Source organism: Rhea americana, unplaced genomic scaffold, assembly GCF_003343005.1.
Source record: "Rhea americana isolate MKP2758 unplaced genomic scaffold, rheAme1 scaffold_48, whole genome shotgun sequence".
Lineage (NCBI taxonomy): Eukaryota > Metazoa > Chordata > Aves > Rheiformes > Rheidae > Rhea > Rhea americana.
The window spans coordinates 5060753-5079055 of record NW_028186623.1 but is presented as its reverse complement, the minus strand read 5'-3'; the positions used below and the strand labels follow the sequence as shown (position 1 = coordinate 5079055).

Here is an 18303-nt window from a genome sequence, read left to right as displayed (position 1 = left end):
GCCCCGGGCGCCAGCGCGGGACGCAGACGGACRCATCAGCCATCGCCGCGGTTACCCATCGCGCCCCCCAAAGGAAGGTTTGGCCGCTCGGCGGCGGGGCGAGCTGCCCCCCGGGCGTTTCCCCACTGATACACGGGGCAGACCGGAGACGACGCACAGCCCGCAGAGGCTCCTCTGCCAGCACGAACGGGTGCTGCGTTCCCCAGCGGGGGAAGAAGGGAAGCCAGACAGCGGCCACTCAGCGCCAGAGAKTTGGAAAGAGGTCTAAACCCCCCCCCACACACACACTGCTCTGCTCTCCCTTCATTACAGAAAGGGTGTCTGCACCTTCAGCTACAATGGGAGCATTCTCCTCTGCTCCCTCCTGCCTCCAGCTAACTCCCGGCGTGCAGCACACAGGTCTGCTTCTGCTGGAGGGAGGGAAGACAAAGTTACCACGTGGTTAAATGCAACAGCATTTCTTTTTTTAACAGCTTAGCTGACAGACTTTCATCTCTCTGCTCTTTTATTGCATGTGTTGGTCATTACTTGTGTAATGAAAAAAAAAACCTGTTAAAACTTAATTAAAAAAATAAAAATGGTGCAAACATGCCTGTTTTCCCCTGTAGACAGCCTCTGGCATTTCTGTGCATCAAAGGTCAACCTGGCAACATAAAGAGAATCTGGAGAAGGCAGGACCAACCTGCAAGATGGGCAACTGCCCCCCAGCTTTTCCGAGGTCGAGTCAGTGAAAAGCAAGGGAGCGCCTCCGGCAGGCGGCCAGAGCTCAGTTTCTCCGCTGCGGGCTGGCAGGATGTATAAACCACAGTGCTGAACACATGTTGTACCGTGTGGCAGTGCTGAAAGAAAAACACCTGCCTCTGTCCTCTACCTTATTGTCCGAGCTGCAGCCTAGACTCGGTATTTCCTGATCAGTCCTCATCTGAGCTATCCTCTGATTTCTCATCAGCTGCCACTTTCCAGTTCTTCCTCTTGCTCCTCTTCTCTGGTACTTCATTGCTCCTCTCCGACACAGAATTGTGCCGTTTCTTTCTCTTTTTTGGGGGGCATTTCTCTTTTTTCTCCTCAGATTCACTGTCCTCAGAGCTGCTGGTGGTTGAGTTGCTTGCATGGGAAAAGTCACTTTCCTGCCCAGAAGARGAGGCAGGTTTCCTGGCAGGCACTTTCCTGGTCTTTTTCTTGCGCTTGTGTTTCCCCTTCCGGGTGCCTGAAGTCTCTTCCGAGCACTCGCTCTCCTGGGAAGAGTCTGATGATGTTCTCACCTGCTCCTTTTTCTTTTTCTTTCTTTTTTTGTGTGACCGTTTTTTTTGTTTCTTCTTGTGTGATTTCTTTGTTTTTTTCCGTTTGTGAGACTCACGGGCAGGTTGCTTTCCCAGATGAGTTTTCTTCTTCCCATTGATGGCATTTTGTTCATCTCCTTCTTGCTGGTCACTGTAAAAAGAGCAAGAATGACCAGAAGGAAGTAGACAGGCAGGCCTTTCCTACAACAGTAACAGCTGAGCCTTTTCTAGCTCAAAGTTTTAAGCAAGCCTGTTCTTTAGACTTGTGCAGGGAAATAAATGCTATGACAGATAAGGTAGCTTTCTTTATTTCAAATGCTTTTTTAATGGTTTAGGCCCACATCTTTCTAATAGTAATTTTTATGATATTTTAGCCAGAAGCAAGGAGTACATGCATTCAAAACAACCATGTATGAAAAACTCATTCATAGCAGGTTATTTCAAACCTGTGAATTTGAAATTCCAGGTGAATAGCGTACTGAACGATTCTGCTAGATATAGTTTAAGAACAATTAATGTTGTCTAAGCTTTTATTTTACAATCAAGTCTCCATTTTGAAGGGAGGGTTCATATTCTTCAAATAAGGAGCAACACAGATAATCCAGGTACACTGTAACACAAAGGGAAATCTAGAGCTGATATTTGAGGGGCTATATACTGAGCTGATTTGGATCCAGTCTATTACTCAGACAGATTTCTCATATTCATAATATTTTATTAACTTAAACTACAGCTGAAGGTCTGRTAAATATAAGATCCCCTTTCTGAGACTCAAACAAGGGACAACACGATACAGAGAAGGGAGCGTCCCAGAAGATGACAACTTAAGGCCTAACTCAATGTTTTCTGCCTTAGAAGGTAATGCCAGCATCCTTATGAAATTATTAATTTGTTCCAAATTTTTWAAAAAATCCACATTAATGGACTAGAAGTTTTCAGAAGGATCTCTAACTGAACTGAAAGTCATAAAATTCCCTGCACAACCTGAAAGAAATAAGATTCTGAATACCTTAGTGAGCCTGTTTGTCTTACCTGTCTGTATCAAATTCTTCGGGGTACAACTCTTTATAGCCACTATGACCCCATCTGTAAGAAAGCAGAAACATCTGTTAGAAATAGACAAGGCTTTTAAAAAAATAAAAATAAATAAATAAAGCTCTGAAAAGACAGAACCACAAAATGAGCACAAGTTTAGACAGCAAAGAAAAAAGGATATCAGAACCTTCTCATCATAAAAGGAAGGAAAAGCAACCAATTTGGATGATACTGTTTTAACACACAGGATGCTTTCAGTCTCATTATTATTTCAGATTAGAGAAATGGCACAACTCACATTTCTTTGAAATACCTGAGTGCACTAATCTGCATTTCTCAAGACTTTTTCTCAATTCCTTGGGCAAAGTAACAAACACAAAGCTTAATGTGACTTAARAACTTGATGGATGAACTCAAATCTAGGCATTCTGTGATGCTGCACAAGTTTGTGCATCTTACTTTTTAAGCCTCAAAATGAGATCAACCACTATTTTATAGCAGTACAAATTGGAAAGAGAGATGTACCAACTTTYAGGGACAGGACTTCAGAGCATTATTTCCCCCACAGACCTGTCCGGCATGTTAGCTTCACATTCATAGAGCTTTTTATTCCACGACCGGGCCCTAAGGAGATCATCTTCGATGGGGTCAAGAAAATGCGAGTTCTTGGCCTTCCAGTCGGCCCTGTGGCTCTCCTCATCAAAACCGTCACTGCGCATCCGACTGCTGCAGAGAGAGAACAGTTGTCCTTCAGCGGTCAGTTCTGATGGAGAAATTTTCTGAGCAAGGGGTTAGTCCAGCGAGGGGAGCAAAAATCCAGCAAGTCTTGGATGTCCATCTATGCAAGAAGACTGAATATCATTTCAACAGAYAGTCATCATTAAGAGCTCTTACAAAGCCAATTCAGTAGCTAACACTCTTTTTCACATTTACTGCTGCTTTCCATGCACAGCGTAATTATTTGCAAACAGCAGTGCTGACAGTACTTTAAAGAGCTTCCTCTTTACCCYGCCTGCCACCAAAAACACAGTTTCTCTTCCTCCAGAATACTCTGCAGGAGCAGATTAACAAAAYGCAGTGTGACATAAACTGTGGAAAACAGCAGATGGGGAACTCAGGAAGTAGAAGTGACCTACTAGAACTGGAACCTGATCAGGTATCAGGACTAAGATTCTCGATCCAACAAAAAGCATCAACAGTGTTCAGTGCTCTCACATGTCTATGGCTGTATTTCTGTTTCTCACTCGAAATGCTACATTTCCTGAGCCAAGCAACATCAGTGGACTCAGAGCAGGTGTGAAACATGCTCTCTCCTGAGAAATTAAAACCACTTCCTGCAACATACACGCTTCTGAAAAGTCTTCACACCAGTAAAAATCCAACCGAACAAAACAAAAAACAAAAACACCCCCCCACACACCAGAATGGTGTAAGAGATACTCCTCAAGTAGCAGTCAATACCAGGGGTATTGCAAAACCCCATACTAGAACAATTTTGTTCACTGTTAAACGTACATCTCCTTTGAAGTGCCAGTACATTTAGACTCTCCTTACAACATCCTGACATGCTACTTAAGCACTTCCTACCCCAACCGCTTCACAGAGCCAGGGCTACTTAACCTTATATTTTAAAGTTTGTACATCTAGATGAACAAATAAAAAGTCAGACTTAAGCAGGCGTTCTGATCTCTTTTGGGGGATTCATTAAAGAGGAAGCATGGACCTCTACCAGCACTGTAGTCTCCTTACATTATATGGTCATCACATAATGATCTTAAAATATTTTAAAAGTATTATTTAGTATTATAATTACTGCTAAGTCAAGGCAGTTATTTCCTCCACACAACTAAAACCCACCTGGAGGTGTCAGACAGCATTCTGCTTTGCTTCCTCCAGTAAGTCTCTTCTGTCTGCTTCTCCCACTCCCGTATTTTCCACATTTCTGACTCTTCCTGAATCTGTAAATCATAATAGTGAAACAAGCTTAGCCTTTCCACACCAGGGAAACTTTACAGAAAGGTAGCATGTAATATCAGCTCCTATATCATCACTCCTGCTACCAAAATTAACACCAAACTTTCCTAAAAGAGATGAGTATTTCTAGTTAGAACTAAGATTAAAAAAAAAAGGGAAAAATCTCTTCATGGCGACACACTAGCAAAACAACTACGTATAACACCATGATAAATAATGGGTTTGATCCTGCAACTGGACCTTTGATTGCCTGGGTTTGCTATCTCACCCACGCTGGCTACCCTGCACTGTCACTCATCGTCATTCCAAGCCTACGTGCAGCCACAGAACTCAGTATACAATCATCACCTGGAAGGCCGAGGCCAAGGCAAGAACTTACATGAGAAACTGAAAAAAACCTCACAGCATGCAAATACTGAGGGTGCGGTAGGCATTCATGTTCACGTACACTGACTGCAAATGAATCATTTTGTTAATGTGTGAGATTAATGAGATGGACCTGCTTAATTACAACAAAGGTCAATTACAAAGYTTGCTGCAGATGATGCAGCTCCTGTATCATTCACTACAATACTGTATACATACCGTAACACAAAGTTCAAGAACTCTGAAGCATTTACAGTATGTTAAAATTGCAACAAGAAAAGAAAACCTCTCGCTTCTGGGGATTAGGGTTTTGTTGTTGTTTTTAGGAAGCAAAGTACAGTTTCCATGCAAGAAAGTCCCAGGAGCGCTGCCCGCAGGCCGCCCCCGCCACGGCGCCAGCGCAGGAAGCGCAGCGGCTGCAGGGCAGGGGCAGCGCGGCGGCCTCGCCACCGCCTCAGCACCTTCCCCCTYCTCGCCGGGAGACGCGTCTGCTCCCGCTCCCCCCGCCCGGCTCCCCGGCTCGCGAGGTGCAGGAGGCCGGGCCGGCCCGAGCGGAGAGCCCGGGCGCGGCCCTGCGCTCTCCCGGGACAGCGGCCCTGCGCCGGGCCGGGCCGCGCCGGGCCGGGCCGTACCTTGTTGTGCGCGCCCGTGTGGCGGATCACGTTCCGCAGCAGCACCTTCCCCACCGGCACCCGCGACATCCTCCCGCCGGGGCTGCCAGGAGACGAGGCCCGGCCCGGCCCGGCCCGGCCCGGCCCGGCGCGGCACCGAGCCGCCCGCCACGGAGCCCCGCGCCGCCGCCGCCCCGCCGCGGAAGCCTCCCCGCCGGAAGTGGGTCCGCGCGGAACGTCTCCCCCCGGCAACACGCACCGCGGGCACCGGGCCGCGGCGGGCCGAGGGCGGAGGGCCGCGGCGGCGCTCCGGGAGGGCGCGGCGCTGCCGGCGGTCGGGTGCGCCGCGGGGCACGGGGGTGGGACGCCGGGCTCCGCGGGTGGGAAGCGGGGGGGGCAGCGCCGGGCCGGAACGCGCGGGCGCGGGCGGCGGGGGGGGGGGGGAGAGGCGAGGGGACGGGGCAGAGCGAGGCTCTTCCGGCTCGGGTCGCCATGGCGACGGCGGGGCCCATGGCGGCGGGCGAGATGGCGGCGCGGGCGGCGCAGCTGTGGTCGCTGCTGGACGACCTGGCGGAGAGCGACCCGGAGGCCTACGACCGCCTCCTGCGGCAGCAGCGCGCCGAGGCGCGGCGGCTCTGCGCCCCGCCGCAGCCGCGCCTCTGCGTGCGGGTCCGCGCCGCGGTGGGTGCGCGGGGCCGGGCCGGGCCGGGCCGGGCCGGGCGGGCGCGGGGCGCTCAGCCGCGGCTCGGTGTTTTGCAGGGCGCCGCCGCGAGGCCGCTCTTCATTAACGTGTGCGGCTGGAGCAGGATCCCGGCGCCGCGGACACCCGCCGGCCCCGTGCCCGTCGGCGCCGGGGCGCTGCGGGACGTCGCGGAGGCGGCAGGTGGGTGCGTCGCGGCCCGGGGCCCTTCGCTTCTCCTCGGGCCCTCCCGGGCGCGGCGGGTCTGAGCTCGGGGGCGCCGGGCTTTCGGGACGCAAAGGCTGTTTCTGGACTCCTGTCTCTCTGGAAAACCTCACAAATCGCGACCAGCAGTAGACACCTACGCCCTGAAAAGCCAGCGGGTGCCACCCACTCTCTCTCTCTGACCGCCTGCGGTCACRGAGATTTGGACTGTGACCCTGTACGCGAGCACCAACGCAGCACGTGGATCAGTGCACGAGGCTCGAGAATGAGCTCTCAGCCCAAAGCCAAAAATTCAGCACTATGACTTTCAAATCCCTTGCTTTAAAAGAGAATCAGAAACTTACTGTAACTATAGGGTCGTAGGCAATACATGCCAGCCCCTGTGAATGAGGATGTGGTACCATTGCAAAAATGCTGACAAGTAACTGATTATTTTTAGAACATTACAGCATTATAGACGTTGCATATAACCCGGAGGTTCTTCAGAAAGCAGAAGAAAACACAGAAGAAATGGAACACTTRGTCCTTTTGACACTTAAATTCATTGAGGAACAATGCAGCCTTACTCTTTCACGTTCCTACAATATTGAAACATTCAAACTGAAAGGGAGCCTGGAAAGGATGCAGCAAAGCCTGAAAGGAAAGCAGATGCCAACTCCACCTCTCAGCCAGAACACAGGGAAGGGTATGTGTATGGCTGTGGTCACTTTTCTCTAAAGGCCTAGCAGATTTCTCCAAGATCCTTCAACCCTGATCTTTCTTACCCAAACCTTGCCTTAAGCATAAAGCTGACGCTTCCAAGAATTTAGAGTAACAGTGTGGTATTCATTACCAGACTTGAGTTTAACCCTGCTGGCCTTGCTCTCCTGCATTCTACAGTAGAGAAAGTGTAGTGATGTTGAAAGAGCACATTCCTGCCAGCCATAGGAACTCAGCTGGGGTCAGATCCTTTGAGGTGCTGAGGCTCTCTTGCTCTGACCAAAGAAAAAGGGGTAGCTGCCGTAACCAGTGTACTGAAAACATTAACTTTTAGCCACTTGGCAGTCAAAGTAGAAATCATGAGTGAAAGAGAAACTTCAAATTATAATCTTCAGCCAATAACCTTCTAATTGCAAAGCAGAACTTTGAATTAATAACACATTTGTCAAGTGGCATAACATTATAGTTACTAGAAACTCAGTAGTAAGTTTGAGTTTTTTTGTGTCTGTGTGTTAAAAGAACTGACTCTTGAGCAGCTGTTACACAGTATGGAAGTTGAGGACCACATCAATGATCCTGTGCTGCTGCAGGAAAGTGTTAAACAGTCTAAAGYGCATCTGATAGAAGAAATTACCAGTACAGAATTGCCAGAGGAGCTAAGTACACCCGTCTATGAAATGCTCACTGTGAAGGATAGAAACAAGAAACCACTAAAGATTGAGCTGAAAATCGAATTGCCTAAGGTTAGCTCTGTTTCTGAGTGTGATCTGAGTATTTCAAAGGTAAGCTAACAGAAAGAGTAACCTTGTAGTTTCTGTATTGTATGCAGTTCCCAGGAACTGGGAGTGCTCACTAATTCATTGCCAGAGAGTTAACCAAGTGTTTTAATTTGCTTGTTTTAGGATGATGTAATCATTGAGGTCTCTGAAAAATACAAACTACAACTAGATCTACCAGAATTAGTGGATGAAGAAACAACTACAGCAGTATTTAACAAAGGAAAAGGGGTACTGCTCATCACAATGCCAGTTGCCAAGCCAGAACATTAAAGACTGCGTTCTGTCAGGTTTATGCTCACAGAAGCCCAGAATGAGAATGCCGACTTTTACCTGGTGATGACAGGTGGTTTTGTTTGTTTGTTTGTTAACCTTTGATCTTCAAAGGTGAGTATCTCAAAATGCCTTTAGAATTAAAGAGCCCAGAGTGCGGACATAGAAAAGGAAGTCTGGAGAAATATTAGCACCACTGAACTTAGAAAACTTTTTTCTCTAAAAAAAAGTAGACATTCAATAAATACTTGAATATGTTAACAGCTGTAATATTTAAGAAACTTAAATGCATACAAGCTTTACTACATCATTCAGTTTTGCCTTAATATATAGCAATAGCAGTTGATGATTTTTCTTTAAACAAATGCTCTTTGATTACTGAATTTGTGTGACTAGAGTAGCTCTCACATGTGTTTAAGGCTGGAAAAACCACCAGAGATACATCATGTGCAGTTCTACAACTTGTTTCTACACCCTGTTCCAGTTCTTTTTAGACCAGTCCCTGCTAATCTTAACTGTAATAGGCTTCATAGTCTTTTCAGTCACTGAATATACTTGCTCTCATTTCATCAGTTTGCTAATTTCAGACAGAGACTATGAAACAACAGACCTGTTCTATACCATTCAAAGCAGCATATGAAGAATCAAGGCTCAAGAACACTTATGGGTGAAGCTAGCTATCAAAAACAATCTTGGAATACTTCAACTAGGAAAACAAGCTGCAGGAGTTTACACTAATACACAAAACTTAACAGCACAAAATACCTTCAAAGACTTAATACAAATTCATATCATTCATTAGGAAAGAGACATACAATACAGTAAATCATTTTAGTTTCATCGCCAATTTGGTATTACATTGTTCTTAGGCCTTCTGTGCCATATTTGCACTACACCATGTGTCTGTAATGATGTTCATCAAATCAGACAAGTTGATGTAAAGCTGTAATTTTGAAAGGGTGCTTACAAAGGAGTAACAACTCCTAGCTTTCCCCCTTCTTCATTTCAAAGAAACTTAGAAGGCTGCGTTGAAATCCTGTTCAGTGGTTATAGCTGCAAGTCCAGGCTGAAGTACTGTGACTGTGTGAGCTGAGCCAGCAGGCTGCAGGCTGGAAGCAGTGCCAGAAGTCACTGTCAGCACTCCAGGCACAGACACATGGAATTGGAACATACTGCCCACCCCCAAAAATCCTAATTCTAACTGTCATTCAGAAAGTGCTTCCATAGGATAAACCATTTAGATTAGTCTTCAAGGGTTTCCTTTAACCAGGATTTGAGGTACTAGTGAACATAGCAGCAAGGATGATTCAAGTTCAGTGCTGCATGGTAGTACAAGCACAAGAATACTTAAGCATGTGTTATTTTTGAACATTTGAGGTTACAACGTAAGGTTAATAAGGTGAGTTTCACTACCAGACTAGAAAGGTAAACACACATTACAGCCACACACATTACAGAAAAGCAAAGCACTAGAAGAACGATTTTAGTAATTTGTCAATCCCAAATGTTTAATAGAACACACAGGTTCACTAGAGCAAGTCTGGAACCAAGTTATTTTAGATCATTTAAAATAACATAAAAATAAAAAAGCACTTCTTCTGCTTAAGCCAGACATGAAAACCAGGTATCATTGCAAGCAGACATTAAATAGTTCCCACAAAAATATTTAATTTCCACAGTATTTTCTTTCAACACCTTTAGCAAATTTTGTACCATAACTTTACAGGAGATGGTACTTAATGCAATATACAGAATATCAGGTCTGCTTTTTTTTTTTTGAGTTTTTTTTGTTTGTTTTAAACTTCTCTCTCCTATTTCATTCTCCTAGTCACTTCATAATTACTATGCAATTCTCCTTTTTACCTTAACATTTCCATTTGGAAAGTGAAATTTAAGAATGTTCACCACTGTACCCCTTTCAGGATACAATGACTGGGGTAACTGGACACAAGTCCAATGAACTATTTAAGCATTTTACATACAGTATATACATGGATAGCACATTCTGCAGCTTATTGAGGCTGGGACAACACAGACAATTTGCAGGACTGCTGTACCAGTAACTAACTCAGAGCTTCCTACATTAGAATGCCTGAAAAAGAAAATTTTTTTCAAACATTCAAGTCATCACATGATTACTTCCCACTGATGGGATTATTAACATGTGTGATTGCCTATATGGGTTCCACCACACGGATTCTCTTGAACATTCTCCAAAACAGCTATTTCCATGGCATCGTATTCTGATACTAACTTAGCAAAAGAAAAAGCAAAAGAGTTTTCATGTAAAAGCACATATAAGCGAAAGTCCACAAGAAGATAGCACACCCCCTGTGGTATCTGAGAGCGCTGACCTCAGAGATGTCAGTGTTCTTTCACCTTACGTTAAAGTGCTCAAAAGGGATCATGTAGCTGAGAAAGTCAGAACCAGTGCCAAATTCCAAAAGAGATTTGGAATGCTGACACTTGGCCTTTTAGGAACTATTCCCAAGGCCTTCAGTCCCTTAGTGCATCTGTCGTTCTTGCCCACCCCAGCAGGAGAACAGAYTAGTAAGAGAATTCACCTTCTACTAACTTGTAGATTTCATTTACCAACTCATCTGAACTCCTGTGAAGAGACATTTATATTCAAATTTAAGGACATAGAGATCATGAAATTACTTGGTATGCACCCCTCTGTTCACTGTCACTCAGAAACAGATGGCAGTATGCACACTGCTTGGATAATTTTTAAATCTGGGATGCTTAACTCTGTTTTGGAAGAGTTTGCAAGTTAACTAACTGTATAAAAATACAGTATAGCTCTATATTGCTTTGAAAAGCCTTTTTGCAAACTATTTTATCTGTACAGACTGGTAACAAGATTACCAGATAATATAATACATATTTAAAATAAAAAAAGAACTCTTAAGTCTGAACACTAAAGTCTAAATAGCTTGTTTAGAATAAAACAGTGTGACCCAGGAAAATTTTGCTCGCAAGGTTAGATTATAGAAGCATCGTTACTGGCTTTTCAAGGAAATTCTTGAATTCAACAAGCCATTGTGCTCCAACTGCTCCATCCACAACACGATGGTCACAACTAAGTGTAACGGACATCAYACTAGCCACATCAAATCTGAAAAAGAAGAGAAAATAAACACATAGTCCTCTGAAAATCCATGCCAAATCAGTGACACTAACAAAACAAAAAGCTTTTAACAGAAAAAACAGCAATAGCAGGTATTCTATAGCAGATAATCATAATGAATAGTCCGTTAGATCCAACCTCCATTAATTTGTCTCCTTTTTATTTCTAGTTTTACTTATACTTTTACCACATTTAAAGTACGTTTTCTTCTGTTAGAAAACATGAGGTACAGTCATGAAAGATAAACTACTTATCATAAACATTACCTGGGTATATGCCAGTGCAAGCAAGGCAGTGTTAYACAGATGACACTGGAATCATTAACCACCCCCCAGGATTTCCTTAAGGATGCAAATTTAARCATGTCATTAGAGAGGGACTAGTGCCTAAACTGTTGTGCACCCAAGACTTTTCTACAGCTTATCCCTCCCCTCAGAGTAAAAAACAGCCCTTTGTTAACTAGCAAGGAAGTTGTGCGGATAACTGTAGGGCAGATCAGTCAACGCTCACTGGAACAGGGTCACACAGCCATTAAGAGTAAAACACAAAATCTCCCTGTAGAAGGTACTGAAAGCAGTAGAGCATCAACAACTAATAAATGAAAAATTGATAATTTAACAGGAGTTAAATTTCTAACAGGAGTGTTAGAAAATTAGCCATTACTTCAAAGTTATAATCCAGAAGCAACTATACACAGAATCAACTTACCCCTTCTCATTATCTGCTGGCACCAGCCTTTTCTCTGAGGAACCAACTGCAAGAATGCAGGCTTGAGGTGGATTGATTATGGCAGAGAAATTCTTAACCCCATACATTCCTAAATTGGAAACTGTGAAAGTGCCACCCTGCAAGAAAAACACATTCATAGAGAAATTCACAGAAGCTGTCTTATGTGGCACATTAATCAAYCTGGCTGAGACACATCACAGACCAGACTTTGCTCATTCTGGACAAGAACAGAAGTCAAGAGCAGCAATAATTATTAGCTATCAGAGCCCCTCACCTGGAATTCGTGTGGCTGAAGTTTACCTTCTCGGGCTTTGGTTGCCAAAGAAACAACATCCTTACTGATGGAAGCCAGGCCCTTTATATGTGCATTAAACACAATAGGGGTTATAAGTCCTGCAGGAGTACTCACTGCAACACTAACATCCACGACGTGATTTCTGCAAGACACAATGTAGATGCAAGTTATTCTAGCAAGACATAACGAAAAGCTTTTCACAAGCATTAAGACAATTTCAAGTTAACATTCGTTTTGCGRTAACTATTTCACATTGTACACTGGCCTCAGACACAAAGCATTTAGCACTTTAACTAAAAACCCTCAGCCTTCACATTACACCTGTTCCCCTCCCACCTCAAAATCCCACCAGAAGATCTGCTATTATGCCATAAACTCTCTACTGAACAAAGAAAGTTTCTGGCTTCGACCGTACCATAAACTTACTGCCTAATAACTGTGTCCATCCATGAAGAATTAGCCTCAGGCACCTTCAAGCACGCCAGAGCCGAAGCTTTAATTATGAAGTCATTAACAGAAAGCTTAATATTATCCGAGACCTCCTGTAAATAAAGAAATTTGAAGCATCAGTTTCTCTCTCACACATTAACTCAATTAGTTTAGATAGTCACTCGCTGCAGCCCTGTTTAGAGAAAATCTTGGGTGGGGGAGTGGGGGGAATCACACTATCTGTAAGCTTTAATATTTGAAGTGCCACAATTATTCAGCAGGTGAATACACCACCCTCATAATTGAAGAATATATAAATTCTTGGGGGAGGATGTTATGTCCATTTCCCCAAACTTGGCTTAGCATTGGCACCTCGCTGAAAAATTAGGTGCTCTTTTTACCTTTTGCCATACCTTCCAGTTGAAAGAACTGGAAAACTCCAAGCAAACTACAAAGTGACTCTCTCAGGGAAATCAGAATATTAATGCACAGTACTTGATTAAAGCATTGCATTCTGTCATAAGACAGGCCAGAACTGATCCACAAGAAGTAGTACACGCAGTGAAAAAACTATTTTTCCTAAACCAAAGGAATGTATTACCAAAGAGCAGCGGGGGAGGGGGGGGAACCTGTGAGAGAATCTAGCTTTTTGTTCCCCCACACTCACACCATGACTCTCCAGCTGCCTTACCTGATTGAGTTCTTTTCTTAGCACCAGTACTTCTCCCATGTTTATATCAATAGACAGGTAGTAGTGAGGTATAGTTTGTTTGGACTGCATCAACCGCTGAGCGATGACCTGAGGGTCATTAAGGGAAGCAATTAAAATARCAGATCAAATCAGAAGACTCAAGATTGAAAATAACGGTTTCAGAAAGTGATAAAAGTCTTCTCACCCTCCGAATGTTGCTGATAGGGATATCCGTGAAGGTCCCTACTGGTGCTGCTGCAACTGCAGCAGCTGGAGGTACTGCCTCTACTGCTGGGGCCTGCAATTAGAGAAAGACAGCGCAGTTCACTGCACTATCCAAAGCCCATTTGACAGAGCAGGTCCGCGTGTGCAGCGAGTGCTGGGGCTGTGCCGTCTGTTGCTTGTGAGCAGCAGGTACTTTACTCTCTCGTCTTTCCTCCCTAGTCCCCAGTAGATTCTTTAGACATTTATAAACCCTGTGTGTGATTATTAAATCTAGTAGTGGACTGATTTTGAAGTGAAACTGATATACACTTCTATAGAGTTTCAAGAATGCTAAGTTCTGCTAAGTGATTGTGCTTCAGGGATTCAGCAGAGATGTATGCTACAGGGCACTTTCAAACTACACTCAGCCGCATGCCTTCCAGCAGTACGCAAGGCAGCACTTCCGTTACTTGCCTTTCATAACAGAGGATGATTTAAGAACAGAGTTAAGACAAGGACAACAACAGGCTGTCGGTTCACAACACTGACTTTCACTCTATTTGCCTCCTTCCTGCAATGTCAGATAAACTGCAACTAGGTTTACCTCAACCCAAAGCGATGTTGGGATCAGACGAATGCTTGGGAGCTGGAGCACAGAACTCGTTTTTTCAGTGAAATACAAACTGGACAAATTAAGGAAGAAAACTYCCTCCATGTTTCTGACAGGTTAAGCTTTGCAACGTAACAGTCACCATAGTTCATGCAGTATCATAACCCAACCAATCCAGGGACAACACTTCCATGTAATAGCTGCATGCTTACAGAGCATTTCCATCACTGTAACAATGCAGCCATTCTCACACATCTCAGGCTTACTTACAGGAGCAACTTTGGGTGGCACAAATGACTCCACATCTTTCTTGGTGATTCTACCATCTGGTCCAGTACCTAAGACAGTCAAAGAAAAAGATAAGAGGATAACAATTATTTGCAATTGGGCATTACTTATAAGGCTACCAGTTTTGTTTAACAGAGGTAAGTTATTTAACACAGGCCCTGAGGGTGAGGGAGAGCTGCAAATGTTCCTGACAGGAAAGAAAGGAAAGGATAGATAAGTATGCACGTAGAGGGACAGATACGTGACAGAGAGAGAACGGGAAAGGCAACTTACCTTTCACCTGGGCGAGGTTGATTCCTTTTTCTGCTGCCAGTTTCTTTGCCAGGGGACTAACTAGGACCCTTCCTTTCTGGGGAGGAGGCACAGCTGCCCCRACAGCTGGAGTGGGAGGGGCAGCAGGCTGCGGAGGAGGAGCAGCAGCAGGAGTTGCCATCACCTTAACAGAAGAATCAAAGCCACTAAGTTCAACAAAAGCCCTGATGGTTTCCCTCCAGTACAGTAAGAGGACACGACCATCTAATTATCAATCAAGGGAACAGCAAACAGTCATTAATCTGGGAGGATTTTCAGATTCAGAGATGCTTCCCTGTACCAAAGTCATATCAGAAACTTCCCAGGAAGCTGGCCAATTAAGCTGTTGAACTGTGCATCAAGAAAGGTGAAATAAATGATTTGTCCTAATTTGGGGGCACAAGGCATTAGAACAGTTTTGAGCAAGTCTGGCAAAGAGATCATAAGTGATCTGCTCCCGTGCTTGCAGGGCAAACAGGATGACCCTAACAAGTAATACTCATCACCAATGAATGTGTTAGCCTGGCACTTGCAAGATCATATATGTTATTACCGGAGCTACGGCTTCACAGGGTCAAACCGGCAGAACTGTTCAGGTCAGACCAGTAATTCTCAGTAGTCCCCACAGTTCCCCTCCCTTACTAAGGATGGTCCTTACTGGTGGAGGAGGAGGGGGAACAGCAGCTTGTGGCTTCAAGTCAACTACTCCGGTCTCCCGGTAGTCAGCAAAGGCTGGAATATCAGACTCTTTCTCCACAATGATGCAGAGAGGTGTTCCTAGTGGCACATCCCTTGTTCCTTCAGGCACTAAAATTTTTGCCAAATAGCCTTCTTCCTGCACTTCAAAGCCTGGAAGGGAAAGAAACAAAACTGTTTTGGTGCCTACTACAGCTGAAGAGTTCTTCTAAACAATGCTTCTAAAGACTTTGGTAGCTAAAGCCCTGTCATTTTTTAGCAGGCAAGAGAATCCCTCTCCATGCAACCAGCAGGTAGACATTTCTGTGCTTTGTACATGTATTACAACAACAGATGAAGACATAGAACAGTTTTTAGAAGCTCCACTGTCTAGCTCTGCACTAGAATAAGATGTAACAAACCCGTTTCTAGTTTCCCACAGCACTGTATCCGGGGCAGCTGCAGAATTGTTCGCACAAAAGCTACTCTGGATCCTCCTCTTTTAAGACTATACTGCCCCATCTCGGCTACGGAGCTGACTCACCTATTGTGGCTTTATCTGTCTCAATTTCTGCCAGTAAGTCTCCTTCATTCAGTTTCTCCCCAACCTTCTTCTCCCACCTCTGCACTGTGCCCATTGTCATCGTAGGTGACAGTGCAGGGAGWGTGACCTGTGAAGCCAGCAAATACAAGTGTATTAGACACTGATAACCCAAAAGGAACAGAAATAGAATTCTTACTCCTAGCTAAGTGCTGTCAAACAAAATAAGTAGGTGGTTGTTGCTGCACTCAGATCTGGTTCCACTGAAGCAAAGCACTGTGCCTTCTCTCTAGTYTGGCTTCTTTAATCAAGGCTTAAGAAAGCAAGCAGAAGCAAAAGCCATACTGAAGTGTTTAGTACTGCCACTACACAGGGAGTGTCTTGCAGTTGCTATCTGTAAGACCAAAGGGAAAACTGAAACAAGTCACCTTGTCTCCTGCAAACAGGTTTGGCTCCTTTAAAAATTATATACATTTGTCCTCCAATAAGCACACTAAGATGCTGTATGTTTTCACATGCACACTGAATATATGCAACAGAAACAGCATGCGTGTTCACAGTTTCAGAGCAGAACTGGATGGAAAAGACAAGCAGTGGGAAGAAAACCAGTTTAGCAGTAGAAACACAAGTCAGATTAAGGAGTTTTGAATTAACTCTTTGATCAATCACYGATTTCCCACAACACCTCAGACAAATCAGTTTCCATACATGTCATCTGTAAAACGAAATTAGCAGCAATTTCCTATTTCAAATGAATTTAGTAGAAATATAGCCATAACAAAGCACTCAAACACAACAGCAACAGACGTACACTTCAATATCTAAGGAGAATGAAAAGATTGCCCACAAATACAATTCATTATTAGTTACCCACAGACACATCTGGTGTGTTCGCCACAGTACCACACTTCAGTCCTGCTCACATCTCAGAGCGAGACATCAGCGCTTATTCACRCTTCACACTTGGTCTTTTTATGTCAGAAATGCCTAAATCATGCAAACACGGCAGGTTTTTCTGGGCTGTCTAAGAATCCTAGAAAGACAAGCCTCCCCTCTACTGACAGCAGAAACACTAAAATAACTTTCAGAAGACAGCTTACTGCAACCTCCAATGACACTGAGTTTAAACATGCAACAATTTCGGCGGCTGACACACCTGCAACTCTAACTGGTAACTTCCCACTCCAGACAGTATTTATGACACAATGACCTGGAGCCAGCAATGCCAAAGGCACAGAAAAAGAGTGCAACAAACATGAATTAATTAGCAATACTCTCTTACCTGCATATGAGGAGGGTAAGAGCTGCCAGGCGCCTGAGGAGAAGGCTGAGATGGTGGCGAGGGAGCTGCAGCTGGAGGAGGAGGCACTGCTGCTGCAGGGGGGGCAGATGCTGCAGAATCCAGCGTGTAATTTTTAAAGGCATCAACATGTTCAGGCCTAGAAGAGGACATGGAACCACAAAACCAGTCAGGCTGCTGTCTCTAAGCCTTTCATGCAGGGCATCCAAGCAGCCCCAAGAAATAAAATTCAATCAAAATGTTATCAAAATACATACTTTTCAACTGTGATACATATTATGGCCCCAATAGGCACATCCCTTGTTCCTTCTGGCACCAGGATCTTGGCTAAGTAACATTCCTCCACACTCTCAAAGCCAACTGTGGCTTTGTCTGTCTCCACCTTTGAAAGCGAACAGGATGTCATTATGGCGAAGGAAAAGAGTGTCGAACTCGGAACCTCCCCAYCTGAGAGCAGGGAGTCCCAAAGCACACAGCTCTAACAAAATCACCCTGTCCCACCAGCTCTGGGCAGACATGCTCCAAAGTAAGCCTCGCTCCTGCTCCAGAGAGAGGAAGAGCAGCAGCAGATCTGAGAGGCTGTTAGTCACTGGTTACTGGCAGCATCTCCAGAAGATCTGTGCCAAGGTGYGTGTGTGTGTGTGTGTGGCGGGGGTGATGCAAGGGCCGCGGGCACGCAGGCAACCTGTYTGAAACGCAGCGCAGCCCGTGCCCTGGAGATACCTCTGCTATGAGCTCCCCTTCGCTGATCTTGTCGCCCTCCTTCTTCTCCCAGCGCGCGATGGTGCCCATCTGCATGGTGGGGGACAACGCCGGCAGGGCCACCTGGCAGGAGCAGGRCAGAGTGTGAGCACCGGGGCGGCCCCGGCAGCGGGATCCCCAGCACGGGCGGGGAGGGCGGCGCCCCCCGGCTCCGCCAGCCGCCTGCCCCGGGGCGCCGAGCCGGGCTGCCCGCGGGGGGAGCCAGGCCTCAGCGTGCGGGGTGAGGGGCGGCCCCGGGACGGAGGAACCGGGGCTGCCCGGGCGGAGYGGCTGCCCCCCGGCAGTCCCGCGGGCTGCAAGGGGGCCGGGCCGCCCCCCCGGAAGAGGGGGGGGGTCTCTTACCTTCTGGTGCGCCGGGAGGCTGCAGCAGCGGCGCGGGACGAGCCGCGGCCAGGCGGGCGGCAGCAGCAGCCCCCCGGGCCGAGCCGCGGGGCCGGGGC

General features: G+C 45.7%; 3 protein-coding genes across 4 annotated transcripts; 1 reads left to right on the top strand and 2 right to left on the bottom strand.

The window, feature by feature from the left end:
- Positions 1-813: 813 nt before the first annotated feature.
- NKAPD1 (NKAP domain containing 1) lies at positions 814-5475 on the bottom strand. Its single transcript, XM_085316883.1, has 5 exons — positions 5288-5475; positions 4173-4273; positions 2886-3041; positions 2313-2366; positions 814-1431 (listed from the first exon to the last, which is right to left on the bottom strand). Exons 1-5 carry the CDS (start codon positions 5354-5356, stop codon positions 912-914), a joined length of 900 nt encoding a protein of 299 aa, XP_085173009.1. The 5' UTR covers positions 5357-5475; the 3' UTR covers positions 814-911.
- A 289-nt stretch (positions 5476-5764) lies between these two features.
- On the top strand, positions 5765-8179 carry PIH1D2 (PIH1 domain containing 2). 2 transcript variants are annotated; one of them, XM_085316879.1, is made up of 5 exons: positions 5765-5947; positions 6026-6149; positions 6610-6855; positions 7389-7651; positions 7772-8179. In XM_085316879.1, exons 1-5 carry the CDS (start codon positions 5777-5779, stop codon positions 7916-7918), a joined length of 951 nt encoding a protein of 316 aa, XP_085173005.1. In that variant the 5' UTR covers positions 5765-5776; the 3' UTR covers positions 7919-8179. The 2 variants fall into 2 exon arrangements, with proteins under 2 accessions (XP_085173005.1, XP_085173003.1); XM_085316877.1 differs by having other exon boundaries at positions 5765-6149.
- Positions 8180-9566: 1387 nt separating this feature from the next.
- Positions 9567-18288, bottom strand: DLAT (dihydrolipoamide S-acetyltransferase). The gene is made up of 14 exons (XM_085316876.1): positions 18206-18288; positions 17825-17926; positions 17359-17483; positions 17084-17240; positions 15805-15931; positions 15244-15434; positions 14568-14730; positions 14277-14344; positions 13398-13490; positions 13193-13300; positions 12499-12614; positions 12052-12214; positions 11757-11893; positions 9567-11036 (listed from the first exon to the last, which is right to left on the bottom strand). The coding sequence occupies exons 2-14, from the start codon at positions 17897-17899 to the stop codon at positions 10907-10909; spliced, it is 1653 nt and encodes a 550-aa protein (XP_085173002.1). The 5' UTR covers positions 17900-17926; positions 18206-18288; the 3' UTR covers positions 9567-10906.
- Positions 18289-18303: the final 15 nt, after the last annotated feature.